The 21,678-nt window shown below is 31.7% G+C and overlaps 2 protein-coding genes across 2 annotated transcripts in view; one reads left to right on the forward strand and one right to left on the reverse strand.

Moving 5' to 3' along the window:
• LOC129976590 (uncharacterized) overlaps positions 1-21,678 on the reverse strand; it is a 466,684-nt gene that overhangs the window by 412,956 nt on the left and 32,050 nt on the right. The window lies entirely within an intron of this gene.
• Positions 1-21,678, forward strand: part of LOC129976583 (protein O-mannosyl-transferase Tmtc3-like) — a 274,929-nt gene that overhangs the window by 167,695 nt on the left and 85,556 nt on the right. The window contains exons 6-9 of the mRNA XM_056090223.1: positions 2,157-2,256; positions 4,406-4,518; positions 16,668-16,834; positions 19,499-19,751. Coding sequence (XP_055946198.1) covers positions 2,157-2,256; positions 4,406-4,518; positions 16,668-16,834; positions 19,499-19,751 — 633 coding nt within the window. The remainder of the gene's footprint in view (positions 1-2,156; positions 2,257-4,405; positions 4,519-16,667; positions 16,835-19,498; positions 19,752-21,678) is intronic.

The raw sequence follows: 21,678 nt of genomic DNA on the forward strand, positions 1-21,678 counted from the left end.
CTGACATAAAAATTGTCATCAAATTTTATATACTGTCATAACGTCAGATTATCTTAAAAAGTAAAACGAAATATATTTATTGCAATGGTAACGAACATTTTATTATAATTTTATTTTTTCTCTAACAACTTGTGACAATTTAATTCTATAATATAATTCGTGACATAGTATTTTTGTGTTGAAACTTAATTAATTTACATTTTTCACCAGTTTCTTTTGTTAGTCAAGGTAGAAAGTGAGAAAATTTTGTTAGTTTTGTTAGTTACAATTTTATTTTCACTTTTTTGTAATAAATTCAAAGTAATTTTAAAAATTTATTTTTCACTTAATTTTGATACATACATATCTTCGATAATAAATTTTCTCAAAGCCCTTTTTCTTAAAGCCATCTTTAGCCTTTTTAATGGTAATTTTTTTAGAGAATTAAAATAATGTACTGAAATTATTACTACTAATATTATGGAATAAAAGTGACTTGTAAAATAATAAGTCTTTCGGCATTCTTTTAAAAAAAAATTAGAAATAAAAAATTCAAGCGTATTAAATTTCTCAGTTTTTTAAATGTGTGATGGGAAATGTTATTTTTTTGGATAATGTATTATTATCATTTGGAAAATATAAAGTTACTTTAGAATATTTTATGTCTAAAAAATATTCTTTCACCAAATAAATCAAACATTTATTGGCGAATTTAATTCCACCTTATCAAAAGCCCTTCGATTTCGCATGCGGTTGACATAATTTTAATGTATTTATCTAATGAATTTTTTAAAATTTAAAATCTTTCGTTATATTATAAATTTCTTTTCTAACCTACTCGGTGGTGCCATCAACACAATAAAGAACTTAGTAATATTGTTTCATTTTAAATAAAATTTTATAGGATCTTATTTTAAAAACTGTTGAATGATGCATTATTATCATGTTGATATGTTTGATTAGAATTCTGTATTTCCAAATATTATTGCTTTTTTTTTCATGTGATCTGTGGAATCATCTGTGATAATTAAGTATTTTATTATAAAAGCCAGCTAGAGCTGTCTTCTCTAAACTTTCTAGTATACACTCTATTAAAAGTATTATCTGCTTCATTGCTGATATGCGGTTAATATACAAATATCTGAAAATCGAATATGTATTTCTGAGACATTTTTTCACCCAAATAAAACCAGAATTTCACATAAAAAATACAGTTATAGTCGTAATTTCATATACCAAATTTCATTCATTTAAATCTTATTGAGTTTAGTTATTACCCTTATATGCACACAAAAGTACAGGACATGGGAAAGTTTAATGAACTTGGTGGAACATTCAGTATCGATCTATATTCCGAATGCTTAATCTAGATGCAACATTTTATCTAATTAGTTCATTCTCTTTTCCAATAATTATATTCAATTGCACTCGAACAATCGAATAAATAAACTTCCTTACAATGAATTTAGTTCAAAATTTGCTGTTAAAACCATATACCAAATTTTATCCATCTAGTTCAAAACGATTCTGAGTTGACAGACATAATTCTGTCTATCTGAGATTCACAGATAGACAGACATAATTAATTCCAAAAATAACTTCTTCAGGTTCAGGAAGGTCTGAAACGTGGAATTTCACGTTTTCGCTCTGTATACTTCAGATATGACAAATTTAATATTATATGTATTTTATTTTTTTTACATAAAAGAAAAAATAAACTTTAAGTAGGAAAATAAATTTTGAAATAATATGTTTTAGCTCTGATAATGATGCACCCGCATGTTCTCTCTCTCTAGATACGCAAAGTAAGTGCGCCTGTATGCATCAGAAACTCATTGAATAGATGCAATCAATTTTCTACTTTAATTCTACTCTTGCGTGCCTCAGCGTTGTTGGATTTTTTAATAATAATTTCTAAACTTACATCTAAAGTCAATTAATGGAAAATAATTTATGTATGTACATACAGGAAGATACAAAAGTCAAGGAAAAACTAATAAAAAGTTAACTTTAATAAACTTTGTGTTGGAAAAGAGCTTTGCTAATAGAAAAACTTGTTGTGAAAATAGAAAAATTCGAGGCAGATTCCATGTATCATCTTTGTTTCTATCATGTTATAGTTTTTGAATCTAATGAAAATAAAGCTTCAGTTTGCTAAGAGTTGTTTTTCTCTTTAGGTGAGTGGCATCGTGGGCCGAGCGGAGCTTCTGTCAGCAATTGCCTTCTTGTGTGCCTTGCTTTATTATATTCATAGCAGATACAGACATAAATCGAATGGTAAGAACATGTTTGAATAGTTTCCTACGTTATTTATTTATTTAAGACAGTGTACTATTTTCAAAGTGAAATGAACCAAGCAATAATGAGAGATTAAATGAGCTTCAGTAACACATTAATTTGCATTATAAAATGAAGCACTTTTAGAAAATGCTTCAAAATTTCTTACATTCAAAATGAGCAGAAAACTTTGGCAACTGCTCTTTATCAAACTTTAATATATTCTATTAATTTTTTTCAGTTTTATTTCCATCCTCAGAAAGATTAATTTTATGAAAAAAAAAGGACAATGAAAGGGAATATTTCCATCCTGGATAAGCATAGATTATAGTTAAGTACCAAATTCTTGGCAGCTTTGTCTTCAATTATCACTGGGTTACTCCCTTTAACCATTCCGTGTTAATTGGAATTGTGCCATATGATTTTAGCAAACCAGAGCCATTTTAACTAACTAGCCGTATTTCACTCATATTATTGACCTTTTAAGCTATTATACCATTTTTTACAGTTACAACTTTTTTTTACAACAGGTTTTTTTTTCTTTAATTTCATCTTTTTATTTGATATAACTGAGCATGAATTCAATTGAAGCATTCCTATAAATTTATAGGTAATTTATTACCTATAAATATAAATAAAAAATCACGTATAGATAATATTTTACCTAATTCCTATAAAATCCTATAATAAAAAGTGTAAATGCTATGAAATAAAAGTATAAATGAAAGTCTTACTTCAATGTCCGAATTACTTTTTTTTGACAAACAAATAATTCATCAAAGAAGCTATTTTTATTGGAATTTTAAAATTGGAAAAATGATATAAAGACATTTTGACATTTGAGTGTGAATTTCATCATAACATTAAAAACTTTGTAATAGATTATATATCAAATTAATTTTTTAAAAATATTAAAAGTAGAAAAAGTTGTACGGAAAGGAAATTTAAATCCCTGAAAAAGTAACTGTTTAAGTTTTAAGATAATAGAAAAATCCTTGTTTTAGATAATAGTTTCGATAAATATGAGCATCAGTTCCCGCATGCAAAACGCAAGAATTAACTATTCGGAGCTGGATAAGCTTGTTTTCTCGCTCATTAAACTTTTACTTTGACATATTCCTTTCATATTGATTTCCTTTGAATTTTTTCCCTCTGATCGAGCCACCTTTCTTGCATTTCTAATATTTTGCAGTTCCACTAAATAGCTAATCAAACCATCAAATTAATAGCAGCTGTAAAAACGTTTAGCGAAGCAGTCTGAAAAGTTCGTATGTATTTACTTACATTTAAATGTTCTATTCGACAATAAATAATAAGAACGTATTCTGTGCCATGTATTTTAGAATATATATATAATGATATTTTATTTCTAATTTCAATTTAATTAATTTCCAAGATTTTATCTTAATTTAGCCCATCGTAACTTCATTCTAAAATATTCTCTTATTTCGTGATCCAATTCTACTTTCGGTTTAATGAATCCCTTTGTAAAAATAATGCGTCATTAGTATAACGTATCAAATGAAAGTGATACTTTTCCCCTTGTCAAAGATTATTCCCTCTGCGCGTGGCCAGAAATCCTATGTTACATAAGACTAGTGATCATTTGTTCGTGTCCTTTTTGCCTTCTTTCTTAATTCTGCTTTTGTGCCGCGCTGCGTTTGCTTCTTGTAAATAAATTGCTTTCACGAAATGGATATTAAAATTAATTTAAAAATATAACATGTCTCTTCAACGTCTACGAACCTGCATTCTGCCTCAACCAAAAATATGTTACATATTATTTAGCCGACAAGATTCGAAATTATTACATATATATATAATATGAACAGCCTTTATGAGAAATTATCGTTTCATTCAAGTCCCATTTATAAGAATACAATGTAATCATTTAAGTACTCTTTATAACGAGCATTTAATACCTAAGGAGTAATTACGTGTCAAATTTGGTAGCTCTAGTTTCATGGTTCTACTTTATCTTCCTCCTGTATACATTATATTACTTACTAATATTATTTACATTCTATATACTTATCTATTGAAATTACCAAGTTAAAAATCCCTCGTCATCACAAGAAACTATTTTATATTGTAAATATAAACGCAAATAACTTATCAAGTCTAAAATGTTTCATTATTTTCTGTGCAGCTTTGTTTGACTGCGGTGTTACATCACTATTAGCTGTATTGGGTTTACTATGTAAGGAGCAAGCTCTTACTGTATTAGCTGTCTGCTGCATCTATGAGTTCTTCTTACCAAAGGTAAGGACATATTCATTTTCATATTTATGAATATTGTGATAAAAGTGACATCATATTCATTGTCTGTTCAGTTTGAAAGGAAGAGAAAATATACATGCTGTGACATTGCTCTCAGGGGCCGCGGTGGCCTGGTGGTAAGGTCTCAGCTTCCGAACCTGAGGGTTTAAGGTTCGAGACCCGATTCCACCGAAGAACCGTCGTGTAAGGGGGTCAGTTGCACGTTAAATCCGTCCTGACCAAACGTCTTCCCGCTGGTGTGGTGTGGTGTGGAGAGGGGGGTGCCAACTCAGGTGTCGTCCTCGTCATCTGTCCGCGGTTCAAAATGACGAGGTCCGTCCCAAAATAGCCCAAGTGTTGCTTCAAACGGGACGTTAATATAACTAAACTAAACCAAACGTGACATTGCTCTCAAATAAATACCTGAATATGTTCTTGATATTAGAGTATATAGATATAATTAGAGCGAAATATCATTGATTAATTTTAATGATTGATATTCCATGAAATACAATTTCATTTATAATAACATTTATTTCATTTCTTGGAGTAGTAACCCAAAGAAATATAAAAAAAATGTAATGTAATCATGATCACGTGTTTATGCTCACCGATTCATATGGTTAATCGCATATTTCTGTATGCGGATAATGTTACAAATTTCACTATTTGGAACATTACGATAAAAATTGTAATCCTGATGCTTAATTCTTCTTAAATAACTTCGTTTGTTTTTGCAACAACATAAATATTGAAAAGAAAAGTAGAATATTGTGATTTCATCGAATGATAAAAGAATCATTTTTTAATCAAATTCTTTGTACTTTCTCTTCAAGAGAAAGGATTGTAATCATCAATCAAATTCTAACTCAATATTTTGATAAATCACTACGCTTTATTCTTTTTTTTTTGTCCGAAAAAACAACATCTTCTTTTTTGAATGCGATAATTCAAAAATGCAGTAAGCTAGAGTGATGAAAGTTGAAATATGATTTTATCAGCAAGCATGTGAGTTTCAGCTAAACTTTATGCGAAATAGGTTATAGGGAGGTCTGTGTATATTTATTTGTGTGATAACTCGATTACACAAAAAAGTAGAAAGATGAAATTTGATAAATATTTTACGATCAGAACAGTAGATATATATTAAATTCTGGTCAAAATTCATCGACGTGGTCAACATTCGTCTGTCTATTTATTCCTAACACCAAAATGCGACTCCTGTGACCTGGTGGTAAGGTCTTAGAAAGGAGGTTCTTTGAAATATCTTCGATGAATGTTCGAAAGATCACCATATTAAGACTTTTTACTTTTCGTACACGTAGTATAAAGTACAGTAATCGTCAAGAATTTTCAATTCGGAATTTTGACGAATCTCCACGTTTCAGACATATATATATATAATAATATTTTAAAATATAATTTAAACTTAATTAACTTCCAAAGTTTTGTCTTAAATTAGCTCATATTAACTTCATTCTAAAATATTCCCTTATTTCCTGATCCCATTCCACTTTTTTTATTTAATTAGTGCAACAAAGGCTCTGTGAAAATGCTTTCGTCAGCGGTTCCCACACTCCGACTGAAGGAATAAAATACTGTCCAGCTAAGCACATTCTTTTAAAAGATCCCTATGATTCCCTTACTTGTGATTGACACTTGATAGAAATCCTTATTAAAATCTCACAGTATATATTCGCAGAGATAAAATTTTCATCAGCTTTTCCTCATTTCGTGATGTGTCGTTCTCTTGTTGTACTCATCGCTTCTGCTTGTGCAAAAAATCATGCCCCTCCCTTTTCGGAAATAAAACAAAGTTAAAAAATCGAAAGTCTCTTCACTGTCTTCGAAACTGCCTCCTGCTTCAAAAACTGTGTGTGCGTGTGCGTGTGCGTGCGTGTGTGTGTGTGTGTGTGTGTGTATGTATGTATGTGTGTGTGTGTGTGTGTATGTGTGTGTGTGTGTGTGTGTGTGTGTGTGTGTGTGTATGTATGTATGTGTGTGTGTGTGTACGTATGTATGTGTGTGTGTGTGTACGTATGTATGTATGTATGTAAACACGATAACTCAAAAAACGCTTTGTGCAGATGGAAGAAATTTAGTATATGAACAAAATATTGTGTAATAAATTGTGTAATTTTTTTTAAATATTTATTAATTTAATAATTTTTTTAAACTGAAAAAAATATTTAAAAAAATTTTAAAAAATTTATCCAAAATCCATTTAAAGGAAATATTTTTGGCTGAAATACAAATAAACTCGATTACTAAAAAACGTAAAAAGCTAAATACATAAAATTTGGTACATAGATTCAGTATCAAAAATTTAGATTCTTATATAATTTTGATCCATATCTGTCAAACTGCTGACCATCTGTCCGAGTGTACTTTTTTCATATATATAGAAGCAATAATTCATCTACATAATAAACTTAAATCAATGATAATTGGTATGACATCTTGCACCTAAAATTGTAGCTGTGTTTCAAATATTTTAATTTTAATAGGTTTGGAAGAAAATGTCCAAATTACCCATATTGTATCCCAACGATTAATAGCTAAAGATTGCATGCTAATAGTCTCTTTAATAATTATTTTTCTCCAATATCAGATAGTTAATAATAAACAAGTACAGTTATTACAGAGTGCGCAAGAAAGTTTAAAGGAGACCACTCCCGTTGGTTATTCTTTGTGTATAAGAAAGTTAAAATATGGGTCAAGGATTTCAGCTATTATTATTTTCCCCTCTGCCATTAATGCTATCATTTAAAACGGAACTAAATAAGAGAAAACTTCCATACAATACCGTTGCCCCCTTTTCCAACTTCTTGGATATTTTTGATGAAGGCAAAGGGGGATAGTAGAATTTTTAACTGCTCCAGAAACATGATCGATGCACTTCCGGCTTCCGAAGAGGGGGAAAAAAATGAAAATCTGGAAAATGCTTTTCCATTTTATTTTTCAAGAACTGGAAAACTAGATCTCGGTCATCGGAGCGAATCGGGACGGGAATTTTATGGTCGGAAATGGATTCAGCCTTTTCTGTTCTGTCTCGGGTTGCTTTTTTTGGGGGGATTGTTGGGTGCCTGGTAATGACCCTAAAGAAGGACCATAAAACGATTTGACGACAAAATCTTCGATCGTCTGCTGACTGATTGAAATGGAACGACTTTCCTACGATTGTTGTGTGTTCACCTATTTCCAAAAAATGTTTCTGGGTTCTTACTCTTTCGTAAGAATTGTATTCGCTTTATGTCATATTTTTCCACTTACCGTGGAATTATGAGACCTACTTCTTACTCCCTTCATTTTTTTTTTCTTGATAAAATAATTCTTGCAGAAATCTATGCTATGTTTCCGCAAATGTTATGACATAAAGAGCTTAATTTTTTTCAACTTACAATGGCCCATAATAAAAGATAGGAGTAAATATCAAAATAAACCTATTACCATAAGTTAATGAATGTTTATTTTTCGACATAATCGCCACGAAGATGCAGCGACTTGTCATATCGTTGTACCAGATTTTCAATCCCTTCTTAGAAGTACGTTGCCACCAATTTCTTTCAATCTTCTCATTAATCAGGAAGCTTTGTCTTTAAAGACAGTTTTTCAGTTAAAGGAAGAGATGAAAATCACTCTAAGACGGCTCTATCACACGGCTCTAAGACGTGTTCTCAAAGAAGAGGGACAACAATATAAGCGTGTTCCAACTGTATGTTACCAAAAATCAAAGAATGGTTACTTTTCGACATAATCGCCTTGAAGATTCAGGAATTGGTCGTATTGTTACCCCAGGTTTTCAATCCCTTCTTTGAAGAACGTTGTCGCCAATGGCAACATAAAACATAGCATTTCTTTCAATCTCCTCATTATTCAAAAACCTTTGACCTCCCAACCAGTTTTCAATTAAAAGAAGGGGTGAAAATTATTCGGCTCTAAGACTCGTTCTCAAAGAAAGGGGGCAAGAATACAAGTAGTGTTCCAATTGTATGTTACAAAAAATTTTAAAAAAATAGTTACTTTTCTATATAATCGCCGTGAAGATTCAGGGATTTGTCATATAACAATCCTTTCAATCTCCTCATTATTTAGGAAATTTTAACCCTACAGCTAGTTCTCCAATTAAAGGAAGAAATAAAAATCGCTCGGCTCTAACAAGTGATCTTAAAGAAAGAGGATAAGAACACAAGTGTGTTCCAATTATATGTTACCAAAAATAAAAGAATGGTTACCTTTCGACATAATTGCTGTGAAGATTCAGGTATTTGTCATATCGTTGCACCAGATGTTCAATCCCTTTTTCGAAGAATGTTGCCACCGGTGATGTGACATGGGACACAACATTCTTTTCAATCTCCTCATTATTCAGGAAGCTTTGACCTTCCAGTCAGTTTTAAAATTAAAGGATTCATTCAGGATCAGGAAAATCATTCGGCTCTAAAACGTGTTCTCAAAGAAGGGGAACAAGAACATCAGTGTGTTTCAATTGTGTGTTACCAAAAATTAACGAATAGCTCTTTTCGATATAATCACTGTGAAGATTCAGGGATTTGTTATATCATTACACCAGGTTTTGAATTCATTCTTTGAAGAACGTTGCTGCCAATAATGTGACATTGTACATAATATTATCCAGGAAATCAATCGCCTCATTACCCAGGAAACTTTATCCTTCTAACGACTTGTTCAGTTAAAGGAAGGAATAAATAAATATCGCTCTGCTTTAAGATACGTTCTCAAAAAAGGAGGACATAAAACACAAGTATGTTCATGAGAAAATTTTGTTCAAAGAGTTGTTTATGTATTTTGAAGAGCACTGTGGAATGCTAAAATCCCATGCAAGAAGCTGGACAATCAGCCTATCGGAATTGCATTCTTAGAATGTGGAAGTTTTGAATTCTCGTTCATATTCTTTCTTCAAAAGAAAGCTCAAAGGATTTCGAGACTAATAGAGGGTTTCAAATGAGCAATAATCTTCCCCCTCCAATTAATAAACATTAGTTTGTCTATTTCATTTATTAGAGCCTACTATGATGGAGGAGCGAAAAATTAATAGCGTGTCCCGAACATTTTCTGCCTTTACTAAGCTATTGATGTCAAATGGGACGTAAAAAGAACATTTTGCTTCGGTAATCACTTTTGCTGCACCACTATCAGGTGCGCAAGTATCTTATCTACATCACCATCGAGGGCGCTTTCTTGTTCTTTTAAGGAGCTACCATGATCTTGGAAACCCTGCTACTTATCTCCTCACCCCTGCTTCGAAGATACGGTGCAGATCGATTTTTATGAAGCGAACAGAAAAGGATGAGTTTTATTGAAGTACATAAGAAAATCAAGTAGAGAATGCATCCACTGCTTTATAATAAATACATGCTAAAACTAATATTTAAAAATAAATTGGAAAAAATATTTCTTTAAGTATAGTTAAACTTTACTAAGCAACATAAGTATAATTGAGGTAGGTTGTTATTTCAAGTACTCATTCAAATTCCAAAGCTACATTTCCGTTACAGCATTATTATTTCCGAATTTTCAGAATTCTGAAAGGAAAGCATTGTTGGACAGAAGATCCAGTTAATTTGCTCTCTGTTTCTAAATGAATAAAAATAGGAAGCGACTGGTTATATAAAAGCATCTTCTTTTTTTCTTCTTTCAAAAAGAAACAAGAATGCTTTTTTGCGCAGTTACAGTTAAAGAATTTTTGAATTCTCCTCAAAAACTTTTCATAAAAACTGACAGTTTCCATTTTACTTTCTGAAACTAAGGAAAAAGACACTTTCTGCTGCCGAGCCGGTCGCAGGGAGAGATCCTAGCAGAAGAAATAATTAGATCGTTAACTTCGTTCTAAATCCGTCGCACAGGATTCTCCACGTAAATGAAGATAGCACGCACGGATCCACTTTAGGAGATTCGCTCGAGGAAACAAGTCAGGTATAAACAATGAAAGTAGCAAACGATAAAAGTTTTCCCCCGAAATAATGATGTATCAAGAGTTATTTTTGCAAAATTTTTCGTTGTATCCTTCTAACGACTTGTTCAGTTAAAGGAAGGAATAAATAAATATCGCTCTGCTTTAAGATACGTTCTCAAAAAAGGAGGACATAAAACACAAGTATGTTCATGAGAAAATTTTGTTCAAAGAGTTGTTTATGTATTTTGAAGAGCACTGTGGAATGCTAAAATCCCATGCAAGAAGCTGGACAATCAGCCTATCGGAATTGCATTCTTAGAATGTGGAAGTTTTGAATTCTCGTTCATATTCTTTCTTCAAAAGAAAGCTCAAAGGATTTCGAGACTAATAGAGGGTTTCAAATGAGCAATAATCTTCCCCCTCCAATTAATAAACATTAGTTTGTCTATTCCATTTATTAGAGCCTACTATGATGGAGGAGCGAAAAATTAATAGCGTGTCCCGAACATTTTCTGCCTTTACTAAGCTATTGATGTCAAATGGGACGTAAAAAGAACATTTTGCTTCGGTAATCACTTTTGCTGCACCACTATCAGGTGCGCAAGTATCTTATCTACATCACCATCGAGGGCGCTTTCTTGTTCTTTTAAGGAGCTACCATGATCTTGGAAACCCTGCTACTTATCTCCTCACCCCTGCTTCGAAGATACGGTGCAGATCGATTTTTATGAAGCGAACAGAAAAGGATGAGTTTTATTGAAGTACATAAGAAAATCAAGTAGAGAATGCATCCACTGCTTTATAATAAATACATGCTAAAACTAATATTTAAAAATAAATTGGAAAAAATATTTCTTTAAGTATAGTTAAACTTTACTAAGCAACATAAGTATAATTGAGGTAGGTTGTTATTTCAAGTACTCATTCAAATTCCAAAGCTACATTTCCGTTACAGCATTATTATTTCCGAATTTTCAGAATTCTGAAAGGAAAGCATTGTTGGACAGAAGATCCAGTTAATTTGCTCTCTGTTTCTAAATGAATAAAAATAGGAAGCGACTGGTTATATAAAAGCATCTTCTTTTTTTCTTCTTTCAAAAAGAAACAAGAATGCTTTTTTGCGCAGTTACAGTTAAAGAATTTTTGAATTCTCCTCAAAAACTTTTCATAAAAACTGACAGTTTCCATTTTACTTTCTGAAACTAAGGAAAAAGACACTTTCTGCTGCCGAGCCGGTCGCAGGGAGAGATCCTAGCAGAAGAAATAATTAGATCGTTAACTTCGTTCTAAATCCGTCGCACAGGATTCTCCACGTAAATGAAGATAGCACGCACGGATCCACTTTAGGAGATTCGCTCGAGGAAACAAGTCAGGTATAAACAATGAAAGTAGCAAACGATAAAAGTTTTCCCCCGAAATAATGATGTATCAAGAGTTATTTTTGCAAAATTTTTCGTTGGAAACTAAACTGGAAAGTGAAGTAAAAAGCAATTGTATCAAACAAGATTTTTTTCCCTTTCAGATTAGTTTTTCTTTCACAGTTATTGATTCAATAAAATATTTCAACACAAAGAGTGTTGTTTTTTCAGCATTTGGTGATAAACTTTTAGTTCGATTGTCTTGTGTATGAATTCATTTTAGTTTTGCCCGTAGCTAAATTCCACATCAATCTATGTGATGGGCAACCTTATTGGGTGTATTAAACACTACCAATATCTTTTTATTCCGTATATTGTCTCCACTGAGTCAAAAATCCATGATAATTTCATGCATAGATTGATTAGTGAAGTGAGATATTCCTTTTTAAAGATATTTTTTAATTTTGTTATACAAATGACATATAAACAGGATGTTCTGTTTCTGGACTGTCAAACGCAGAATGTTGGAAATGGACATCAAGGTGAACAAAAATTACAATAGACATGGTATGCAAATCATACTGAATGCGCGAAAATCGTGAAAACGGCGCGCAGGTTTTAATATAATTCTGCATGACAAAAATTGCAATAACTATTAAAAGATTTATTTCCTTAATTATTACAAAAGTTGTGGAAAGTGACTCCGCTGACGTCACTGCGCAATCTACAACGGCATAAAAAAGGTTATCAGGTTTTCAATAATACCAAGTATGGTTTTTGATGCCTGCTGCAGCGAATGATTTTCATAACAGGACAATTCATGTTGTGATACGATTCGCTGTGTCTATAAACGCTGCATAAACAAATTATTTATGTTAACCCCATAGGAAAAAGTCATATAAAGATCCAGTGAATATAAATACCATGCATGTCTAGTCCACCTCCTTGGTTATATCACATAGAGGTGATTAAACATTTTTTTAGAATATGTGAACCACATATGTGAAGATAATCATCAGCAACATATCGTCATAACAATCATCATATGTGAACCTCATATGTGAACATTATCATCAACATCATATGGTCATAACAATCATCATATTTGAACCACATATGCGAACATAATCATCAACGTTATATCGTCATAACGATCATCATATATGAACCACATATGTGAACATAATCATCAACATGATATCATCATAACAATCATCATATGTGAACCACAAGCCTAGCTGCGCTGCAACTGGTACACTCTGCAATATTTCCTAGAGACCATATTGCAGATGAACAAGGTACTTTGTTGCATTCACTCTTTCAGGAAGCAAGTACTGCCCAAAAGATACTACCGAGGATTCCTATCTACACATTAATACTAACTCTCTATAGAGATCTGCAACTGTTACACTTTGAAATATTTCCTAGAAACCATATTGCAGATTATCAAGGTACTTTGTTGCATTCATGCTTTCAGGCAGCAAGTACCGCCAGAAGATACTACCTAGGATTCATATCTATACATTGATACTAACTCTCAATAGAGATCTACAACTGGTACACTTTGGAATATTTCCTATAGGCCATATTGCAGAGGAACAAGGAACTTTGTTGCATTCATGCTATCAGGAAGCAAGTACTGCCCAGAACATACTATCGAGGATTCCTGTCTACACATTGATACTAACTCTCTATAGAGATCTGCAGCTGGTACACTTTGCAATATTTCCTAGAGGCCATATTGCAGATAAACAAGGTACTTTGTTGCGTTCATGCTTTCAGGCAGCAAGTACTGCCCAGAAGATACTACAGAGGATTCCTATCTACACATTGATACTAACTCTCTATAGAGATCTGTAACTGGTACACTTCGTAATATTTCCTAGAGGCCGTATTGCGGATGAACAAGGTACTTTGTTGCATTCATGCTTTCAGGCAGCATCTGGTCTCTAATCCTGCATGTGTATTTTACGATTTTTGTCCTCTCAGCAAAGTTTTCCAATGTTCTTCATGATGTCCACTTCGGTCCTCGAGTTTATCTCCTTGTATGAGGATAACAAAAAAAACCTTCTCAATTATCATAAAATAACTGGAAAGATAATGTAAATATATATGTATTAATAACTATAAATATCGTATAGTTATATATAGAACTGACATTTGCAATTTCCGAATTGAAAGAAATATATTATTATTATCAACATTTCATAATTACGAATTTCTTCGCAAAAAAATTATTTAATTCATTTTCATATATGTTTCGTTCCTCATTCTGGGAAACTGCTGATTTATCTTTTCAGATCATTTCCCTTTTTCCTGTATTTTAGCTCCAAATAGAATTAAAAAATTTTCGTCAGTCAAAGTTGTGTCTGTTTTTAAATTTATTTCCTCCTTTCATTCAGATCCCTTTCTGCCAAAAACACAGACAAATACATTAATGCAAGTGAAAAATATGCATTCCATTTGAAACAAAACAAGATTTTATCTTAACAATAAAAGGCAAAAAACTATGAAATCGTCAGCGCTTTTTCTTTTCATTCTGTTGTGAATACATTTAAACCGCCAAAAAAAAAGTATTCTGAGGATCCATTTTTTTTAAACATCTTCCAACACTTTCTCAGATTTTTCTCTGTTACATCAACTGATTTGTTTACAACTGGTTACCGTCACTATGAAAATTCCAGCTGCCTTATCTTAAGCTCCATTTTTTTTTTATCTTTCGTTTTATTTTTGCTAATCGAATGGCAACGCTTCGAACAAAAGTCGAGAATTTTAATGAATCACATTTGGTTAAGAATCCCCGCGATAGGGAAGAAAATAAAAATGAGAAAAATGTTTCCCTTTTTCTCTTATCTGATTCATTAACGTTATCTTCCGTTGCCGGACGAATGAATAAAAATGGAGCAGAGATAAAAGAACGAAACATTCTTCTGTATTTTATTCTTTTTGCTTCTTTCGAAGATAAAATCCTTTTTGGCTGTGAGCCACGATACGCTTTTGTTCGTTGACTTGTTTCTTTAATTTCCTGTCGGGCTGCGTGACGTCATTAACTTCTAACAAATGTATCGAAAAATGATTGGTAAACAAGGATGTGATTAACTAGTTAGGCAGTGTTTTGGCGGGAAAGTTACTCACAACAAAGTATTCTGTGAAACAGAATTAGAACTGAATTGAATACATTTCATTAAGATAAAAAAATTAATTTTATGTGATCTTTAGCCATTTTTTTCATTCTTTGAAAGTTGTTGGAATGTTTCTTAATTAGGTTATTTAATTACCAGAGAAACAAATCGCTCCAACTTTATTAACTATTGTTCAAGTGGAAATATTCTTGGTTTTCTTTAATTTCCTGTCGGGCTTAGAGACGTCATTAACTTCTAACAAATGTATTGAAAAATGATGGGTAAACAAAGATGTGATTAACTAGTTAGGCAGTGTTTTGGCGGGAAAGTTACTCACAACAAAGCATTCTGTGAAACAGAAATAGAACTGAATTGAATATATTTCATTAAGATAAAAAAATTTAATTTTATGTGATCTTTAGCCATTTTTTTCATTCTCTGAAAGTTGTTGGAATGTTTCCTAATTAGGTTATTTAATTAACAGAGAAACAAATCGCTCCAACTTTATTAACTATTGTTCATGTGGAAATAAAAATTCTTGGTTTCTTTAATTTCCTGTCGGGCTTAAAAATTTAATTTTATGTGATCTTTAGCCATTTTTTTTCATTCTTTGAAAGTTGTTGGAATGTTTCCTAATTAGGTTATTTAATCAACAGAGAAACAAATTGCCCCATCTTTATTAACTGTTGTTCATATGGAAATCTTTTTGGTTCTTTTAATAAAATTCTGATTTGATTTTTCTGTCCGGAGTATGATTCATTCAATAGGTTTATTTTAGTTTAGTTATATTAACGTCCCGTTTTAAGGCAACACTTGAACTACTTTGGGACAGACCTCGTAATTTTGAACCGCGGTCAGATGACGAGGACGGCACTTGAGCTGGTACCTCGTCTACAGGCTTCCACACCACACGTTTGGACCCGACGGATTTAGCGTGCATTAGACCCGCTTATACGACAGTTCTTAAATGGAATCTGGTCTCAAAACCTGACACCCTCCGGTTTGGAAGCCGAGACCTTGCCACCAAGCCACCGTTGTCCTCATTAAATAGGAGAGTTGCCATAATTATCCAATAATGATATAGAATGTTTAAGAACTAAATAAATAAAAGGTGAAGAAAGAGATAAGTAAAAAGTTGTCTTAATCTGATAAAAAATTAAAAAGTTTAAGCGACTTAATGAAATTAATTCGTAGAGTAATAATAATAATAAAAAGGTTGCAAGGCTAATTCTTTTTAGGGTAATCATATTTTAAAGTTGATATAACTTTCTTAATTACACGAATTGACGCTTTTTTTGACATTTATGCCCGCCGTTGGTATTACTTTTCTTTTTGAATCATCCGACCTCCTGCCCATCTATTTTGTGCAAATAAATATATACTTCTTTTACTTATTATAAAATTATTAAATTCTAAAATTTTCCCTGCCTTTCGGAGAACAGGCTTGTTACCGTCATATATAAGTCATGGATGATTCGAGATAAGTTACTTTTTCCATTTCCGTGACCTCTATTTCTAGTTGAAAAGAGTCAAAGTCATTCCCTTCGGATTCTTCCATTAGTATTACCTTCTCATCTTTCTTTGTAGATATATATAGCTGTATAACCTTTTATAAGACATAAAATTATGATTCTTAATAAGCACATCGATAACGAAATAGAAACCATAATAACATTTAATCTAATTATCGAAATTTAGCTATTTTCTCAATCAACTTTGATGTGCGAATATTTAATATTACATTTTTAATTTCAGAATCCCAGCCGTGTTCAGAGTATCCGCCATCTTATGCTAGGCCGTGGAATCGTTTCGCCATGGCTCAGAGACAAGGTTGTGAGGATTTTTCTTCTTACCGGGGCGGCCCTCATCGTTCTTTACCTGAGATGGAAAGGCATGGGGCAACGGATGCCTGTCTTCAGCAGGTAAATGTATTTGCTTATAGTTTCATTCCGTAACTCATAATATTTAAAGTTTGTTGCTGAGTTAATACGATTCAATATGAATAGGCAGTTCTAAGACTATTATGTTACTTTTAATTCTCATTAAACCTGTTCAGAAATAATCTTAATTAGAGCTGATCTATCAGATCACTTAGTGTCTCTGATTAAAATGCCGATTGCATCTAAACTTAATTGGACAAGGAAAATTTCTAGACATGATCGTAATGAAAGTTGGTCTATAAGAACATTGCAACTTTGTAAAAAGAATTGCGATTGCTGTTAAAATTTATTAGACAGGGAGTAATATTTATAGAAATGAGCATAATTAAAGTTGGTCAGTCGGCAACTATGAATTAAAGGCCGATTATGATTTAAATTTACTAGGCAGGGACAAGTATAGTAATGACAGTAATTAAAGTTTGTCTATGAGTAATTTGTATCTCTGATTAAAATGCTGTTTGCGGCTAAAATTTAACGTACAGGGAAGCATTTAATTTTTAAAAATTGTCGTAATTAAATCCTGTCTATAGGAACACTTTGTAGAATCTTGTCTGTAAAAACACTTTGTAAAACCTTGTCTATAGGAAAACTATTTAGAATCTTGTCTGTAGAAACACTTTGTAAAATCTTGTCTATAGGAATACTTTATAGAATCTGGTCTATCGGAACACTTTGCTCCTCTGATCAAAAAACCAATTGAAAAAAAGAACTATTTCTAGAATAATAAAGTTGATCTATCGAAACACTTTGCAGCTCTGTATAAAATGTCGATTACAACTAAAAATTATTAGACAGGTAGCAATGTTTCTAGCAAAAATCGTAATTAAAATTGGTCAATTGGAGTGCTTAACTGTCATGGATTAAATGACCATTACGATTCAAATTTATTAGGCAGGAACAATTATAATAATGACAGAAATTAAAGTTAATCTATCTGAGTAATTTGCATTTCTGATGAAAATGCTGGTTGCGACTAAAATTTATCATGCAGAGAAGCGTTTAATTTCTAAAAATTGTCATAATTTAATCTGGTCTATAGAATACTTTATAGAATCTTGTCTATAGAAACACTTTGTAAAATCTGGTCTATCGGAACACTTTGCTACTCTGATTAAAAAACCAATTGAAAAAAAGAACTATTTCTAGAATAATAAAATTAGTCTATCGAAACACTTTGCAGCTCTGTATAAAATGCCGATTACAACTAAAAATTATTAGACAGGTAGCAATGTTTCTAGCAAAAATCGTAATTAAAATTGGTCAATTGGAGTGCTTAACTGTCATGGATTAAATGACCATTACGATTCAAATTTATTAGGCAGGAACAATTATAATAATGACAGAAATTAAAGTTAATCTATCTGAGTAATTTGCATTTCTGATGAAAATGCTGGTTGCGACTAAAATTTATCATGCAGAGAAGCGTTTAATTTCTAAAAATTGTCATAATTTAATCTGGTCTATAGAATACTTTATAGAATCTTGTCTATAGAAACACTTTGTAAAATCTGGTCTATCGGAACACTTTGCTACTCTGATTAAAAAACCAATTGAAAAAAAGAACTATTTCTAGAATAATAAAATTAGTCTATCGAAACACTTTGCAGCTCTGTATAAAATGCCGATTACAACTAAAAATTATTAGACAGGGAGCAATGTTTCTAGCAAAAGCCGTAATTAAAATTGGTCAATTGGAATGCTTAACTGCCTTGGATTAAATGACCATTATGATTCAAATTTATTAGGCAGGAACAATTATAAAAATGATAGTAAATAAAGTTAATCTACCTGAGTAATTTGCATTTCTGATGAAAATGCTGGTTGCGGCTAAAATTTATCATGCAGAGAAGCATTTAATTTCTAAAAATTGTCATAATTTAATCTGGTCTATAGAATACTTTATAGAATCTTGTCTATAGAAACATTTTGTAAAATCTTGTCTATAGGAATACTCTGTAGAATCTATCGGAACACTTTGTAGAATCTGGTCTATCGGAACACTTTGCTCCTCTGATTGAAAAACCATTTGAGAAAAAAAAAGAATCATTTCTAGAATAATAAAGTTGGTCTATCGGAACACTTTGGAGCTCTGTATAAACTGCCGATTACAACTAAAAATTATTATACAGGGAGCAATATTCCTAGCAAAGGCAGTAATTAAACTTGGTGATTTGGAATGCTTAATAGCCTCGGATTAAATTACCATTGGGATTCAAATTTATTAGGCAGGAACAATTATAAAAATGATAGTAATTAAAGTTAGTCTATCTGAATAATTTACATTTCTGATTAAAATGTTGGTTGCGGCTAAAATTTATCATGCAGAGAAGCAAAATTTCTGAAAACGATCGTAATTAAATCTGGTCTATTGCAGCTCCTGGTAAAATGTCTAAATGTGACTAAAATTTATTACTCAGAATCTCTCTATTTTTTTTTTTTTTAATTATGATCAAAGCTGGTTTATCGAAACTGAATAAAATGCCGATTGATTAACTAGATGCAATAAATAAGAAATACTATTTCTAGAGAATTTTAATTTGTTAAATCTGGCTATGGAAATGAAGTTCATGTAGAAATAAGAATATATTCACCATAAAATTTCTCAAATTGAAAACAAAAAACAATATTTCTTTATCCACATTTCAGGTTTGACAATCCAGCTGCAGTGTCAGCTTTTCCCAGACGCCAGCTGACCTACAACTACTTGTTGGCAGTGAATGCGTGGCTCCTTCTTTTCCCCTGCCACCTGTGCTGCGATTGGACTATGTCAACCATTCCTCTCGTAGAAGGGATATTGGACCTTCGAAATTTAGCCACAATAGTTTTATATGGTGGCTTCTTCTATATTTTGAAGAATCTGAATCGGTTAGAAGATGATGTCAGAATGACTATTATCATGGTACGTGCTTGTAAGAATTATTTGGTAGTTTTTAACGAATATACAACGGCCAAAATCACACTCGACATGTTCTGAGAATCTCTTAATTTAACATTTCTTTTATATGTTAAAATTAGTTTAATTTGAATCTGTTAGACTATAATAAAGATTCAAAGGAAAAATTGTTTGCATCTATAATATTAGTGAAATTTCTACATGATGAAATTTAATCTTATTTTATTTTAAATTAAAATTTAATGTAGCCGAAGCAGTCTTGATCATAGTAAAAATTTGAATTATGAAAACCTATTTTCGGGTGTGACAATGGAATCGAAATTAAAGAATTGCTTGGGCAGCAATTAAGACAGTTGAAGTTACCATTATGTTGATAGATACAGGACGCTCACGCAGAAGCTGAGAAGTGTTTTTTAAGTTTGAATTGAAGTTCGTAAGAAATAGTTTTAAGAACGCAGTCAAAATGAAATTAGTACATATACTTATTTCCAATGTTAGCTAACAAATAGTACACAACTCACTATATCCAGTTGTAAGGTAGAACTGCAAATTAAACACATTTAATTTGTTGAATATTAAAAATAAATAAAAATAAGACATTTTAATTTCTTTTTCAACCCTTTAAAGGGCCATTTTATTCTAGTCATATTGTGTTAAAATATTTTTAGGCTTGAAATTAGAATAAGGAAAGGGATTCATTTAGCTTATTAGATAAATTTAAATTGATTAATTAATTAATTTGGTTAATTAATAATTAAGTAACAAATCAAGACGCATCATTTTGTGTGAGATAAAGAACTGAAGCATCTAAGTTTCTGACTTACTAAAAAAATGTGTCAGAACTTGTGCCAACCTACATAATTTCATACAAAGATTGATAAATTTGGTGAGAAGCATACTTCCCACGACCCTAGAAAGGGTTAATGGAATGCACTGTTGGATAAAAAGAATTCTCTAGCGAATAAAAGGCTTTGGAACATCATTCTGTTATGATCATTGAGTATATAAGATACAGTCAAAATGAACCAAAGATATAATTTGGAAAAATAAAAGTTATCCTAGATTTTTTCCGAACTTTCGCTTAATGAAAAATAGTCGAATTAGTTGGAAAATCAAAACTACCATTAAAAAGACAATTATCTAAGAATTCCAATTAAAAACGTTCGAACAAATCAATCCACTGTATATGTCATTCGCATTTCCCGGAAAACTTCATAATTTTGTATCAGCATTTATGCATGACAACCATTGTTATGCTTCTCAAAGTATCTATTTGCTTACAAGGTGTTAGTGCATCAGAATTCGTGGCCTACTTTCAAACTTAAAAGATTTCACGTTGCACCTTTGGCAATGTGATGACTTTTATCAGATGAATTTTTAAAGTATGAATCGAAATTTAAGAGATTCGCAGCTCCCGCCATTTCTCCACAGTAAATATTTTTTTTTTAATGTGTGCACTTTGATATGGCAGGAAAAATGGATTCAATCCTCTCTCTTACATGAAAAATTACGGGCAATTATTAAAACTGATTGCAGAGTTAAGATTTAAAAGTTGGTCAAATGAATAAATATCAGTTAGTGATAATCATAATCGATTATGAATCATGCTAACTGAATTTGTTACTTTAATCATAATATATATACTTAGAGATTATTTACATGTATACAGATAATCATTCTAATTAACTGAGCCAATAATCACAAAGTTGAAACTCTTACTGATGATGCCTGTGAACTACGTCTTTCAACATTACTGATGGTCTTCAAAGATCGCGATACCTCCTTTTCTATGTTATTTAACGGAATATTTTAATGATTGCGATGCATTTTTTAGAAACTTAATTTTAACTCTTATCTTTTAAAACTTTATTACCACAGCAAGTTCTCGACTTCGGAACTAGAGTAGGTTCTGAAGATTAGATTGGGGGACCGC

This window comes from Argiope bruennichi, chromosome 7 (assembly GCF_947563725.1).
Source record: "Argiope bruennichi chromosome 7, qqArgBrue1.1, whole genome shotgun sequence".
Classification (NCBI taxonomy): Eukaryota; Metazoa; Arthropoda; class Arachnida; order Araneae; family Araneidae; genus Argiope; species Argiope bruennichi.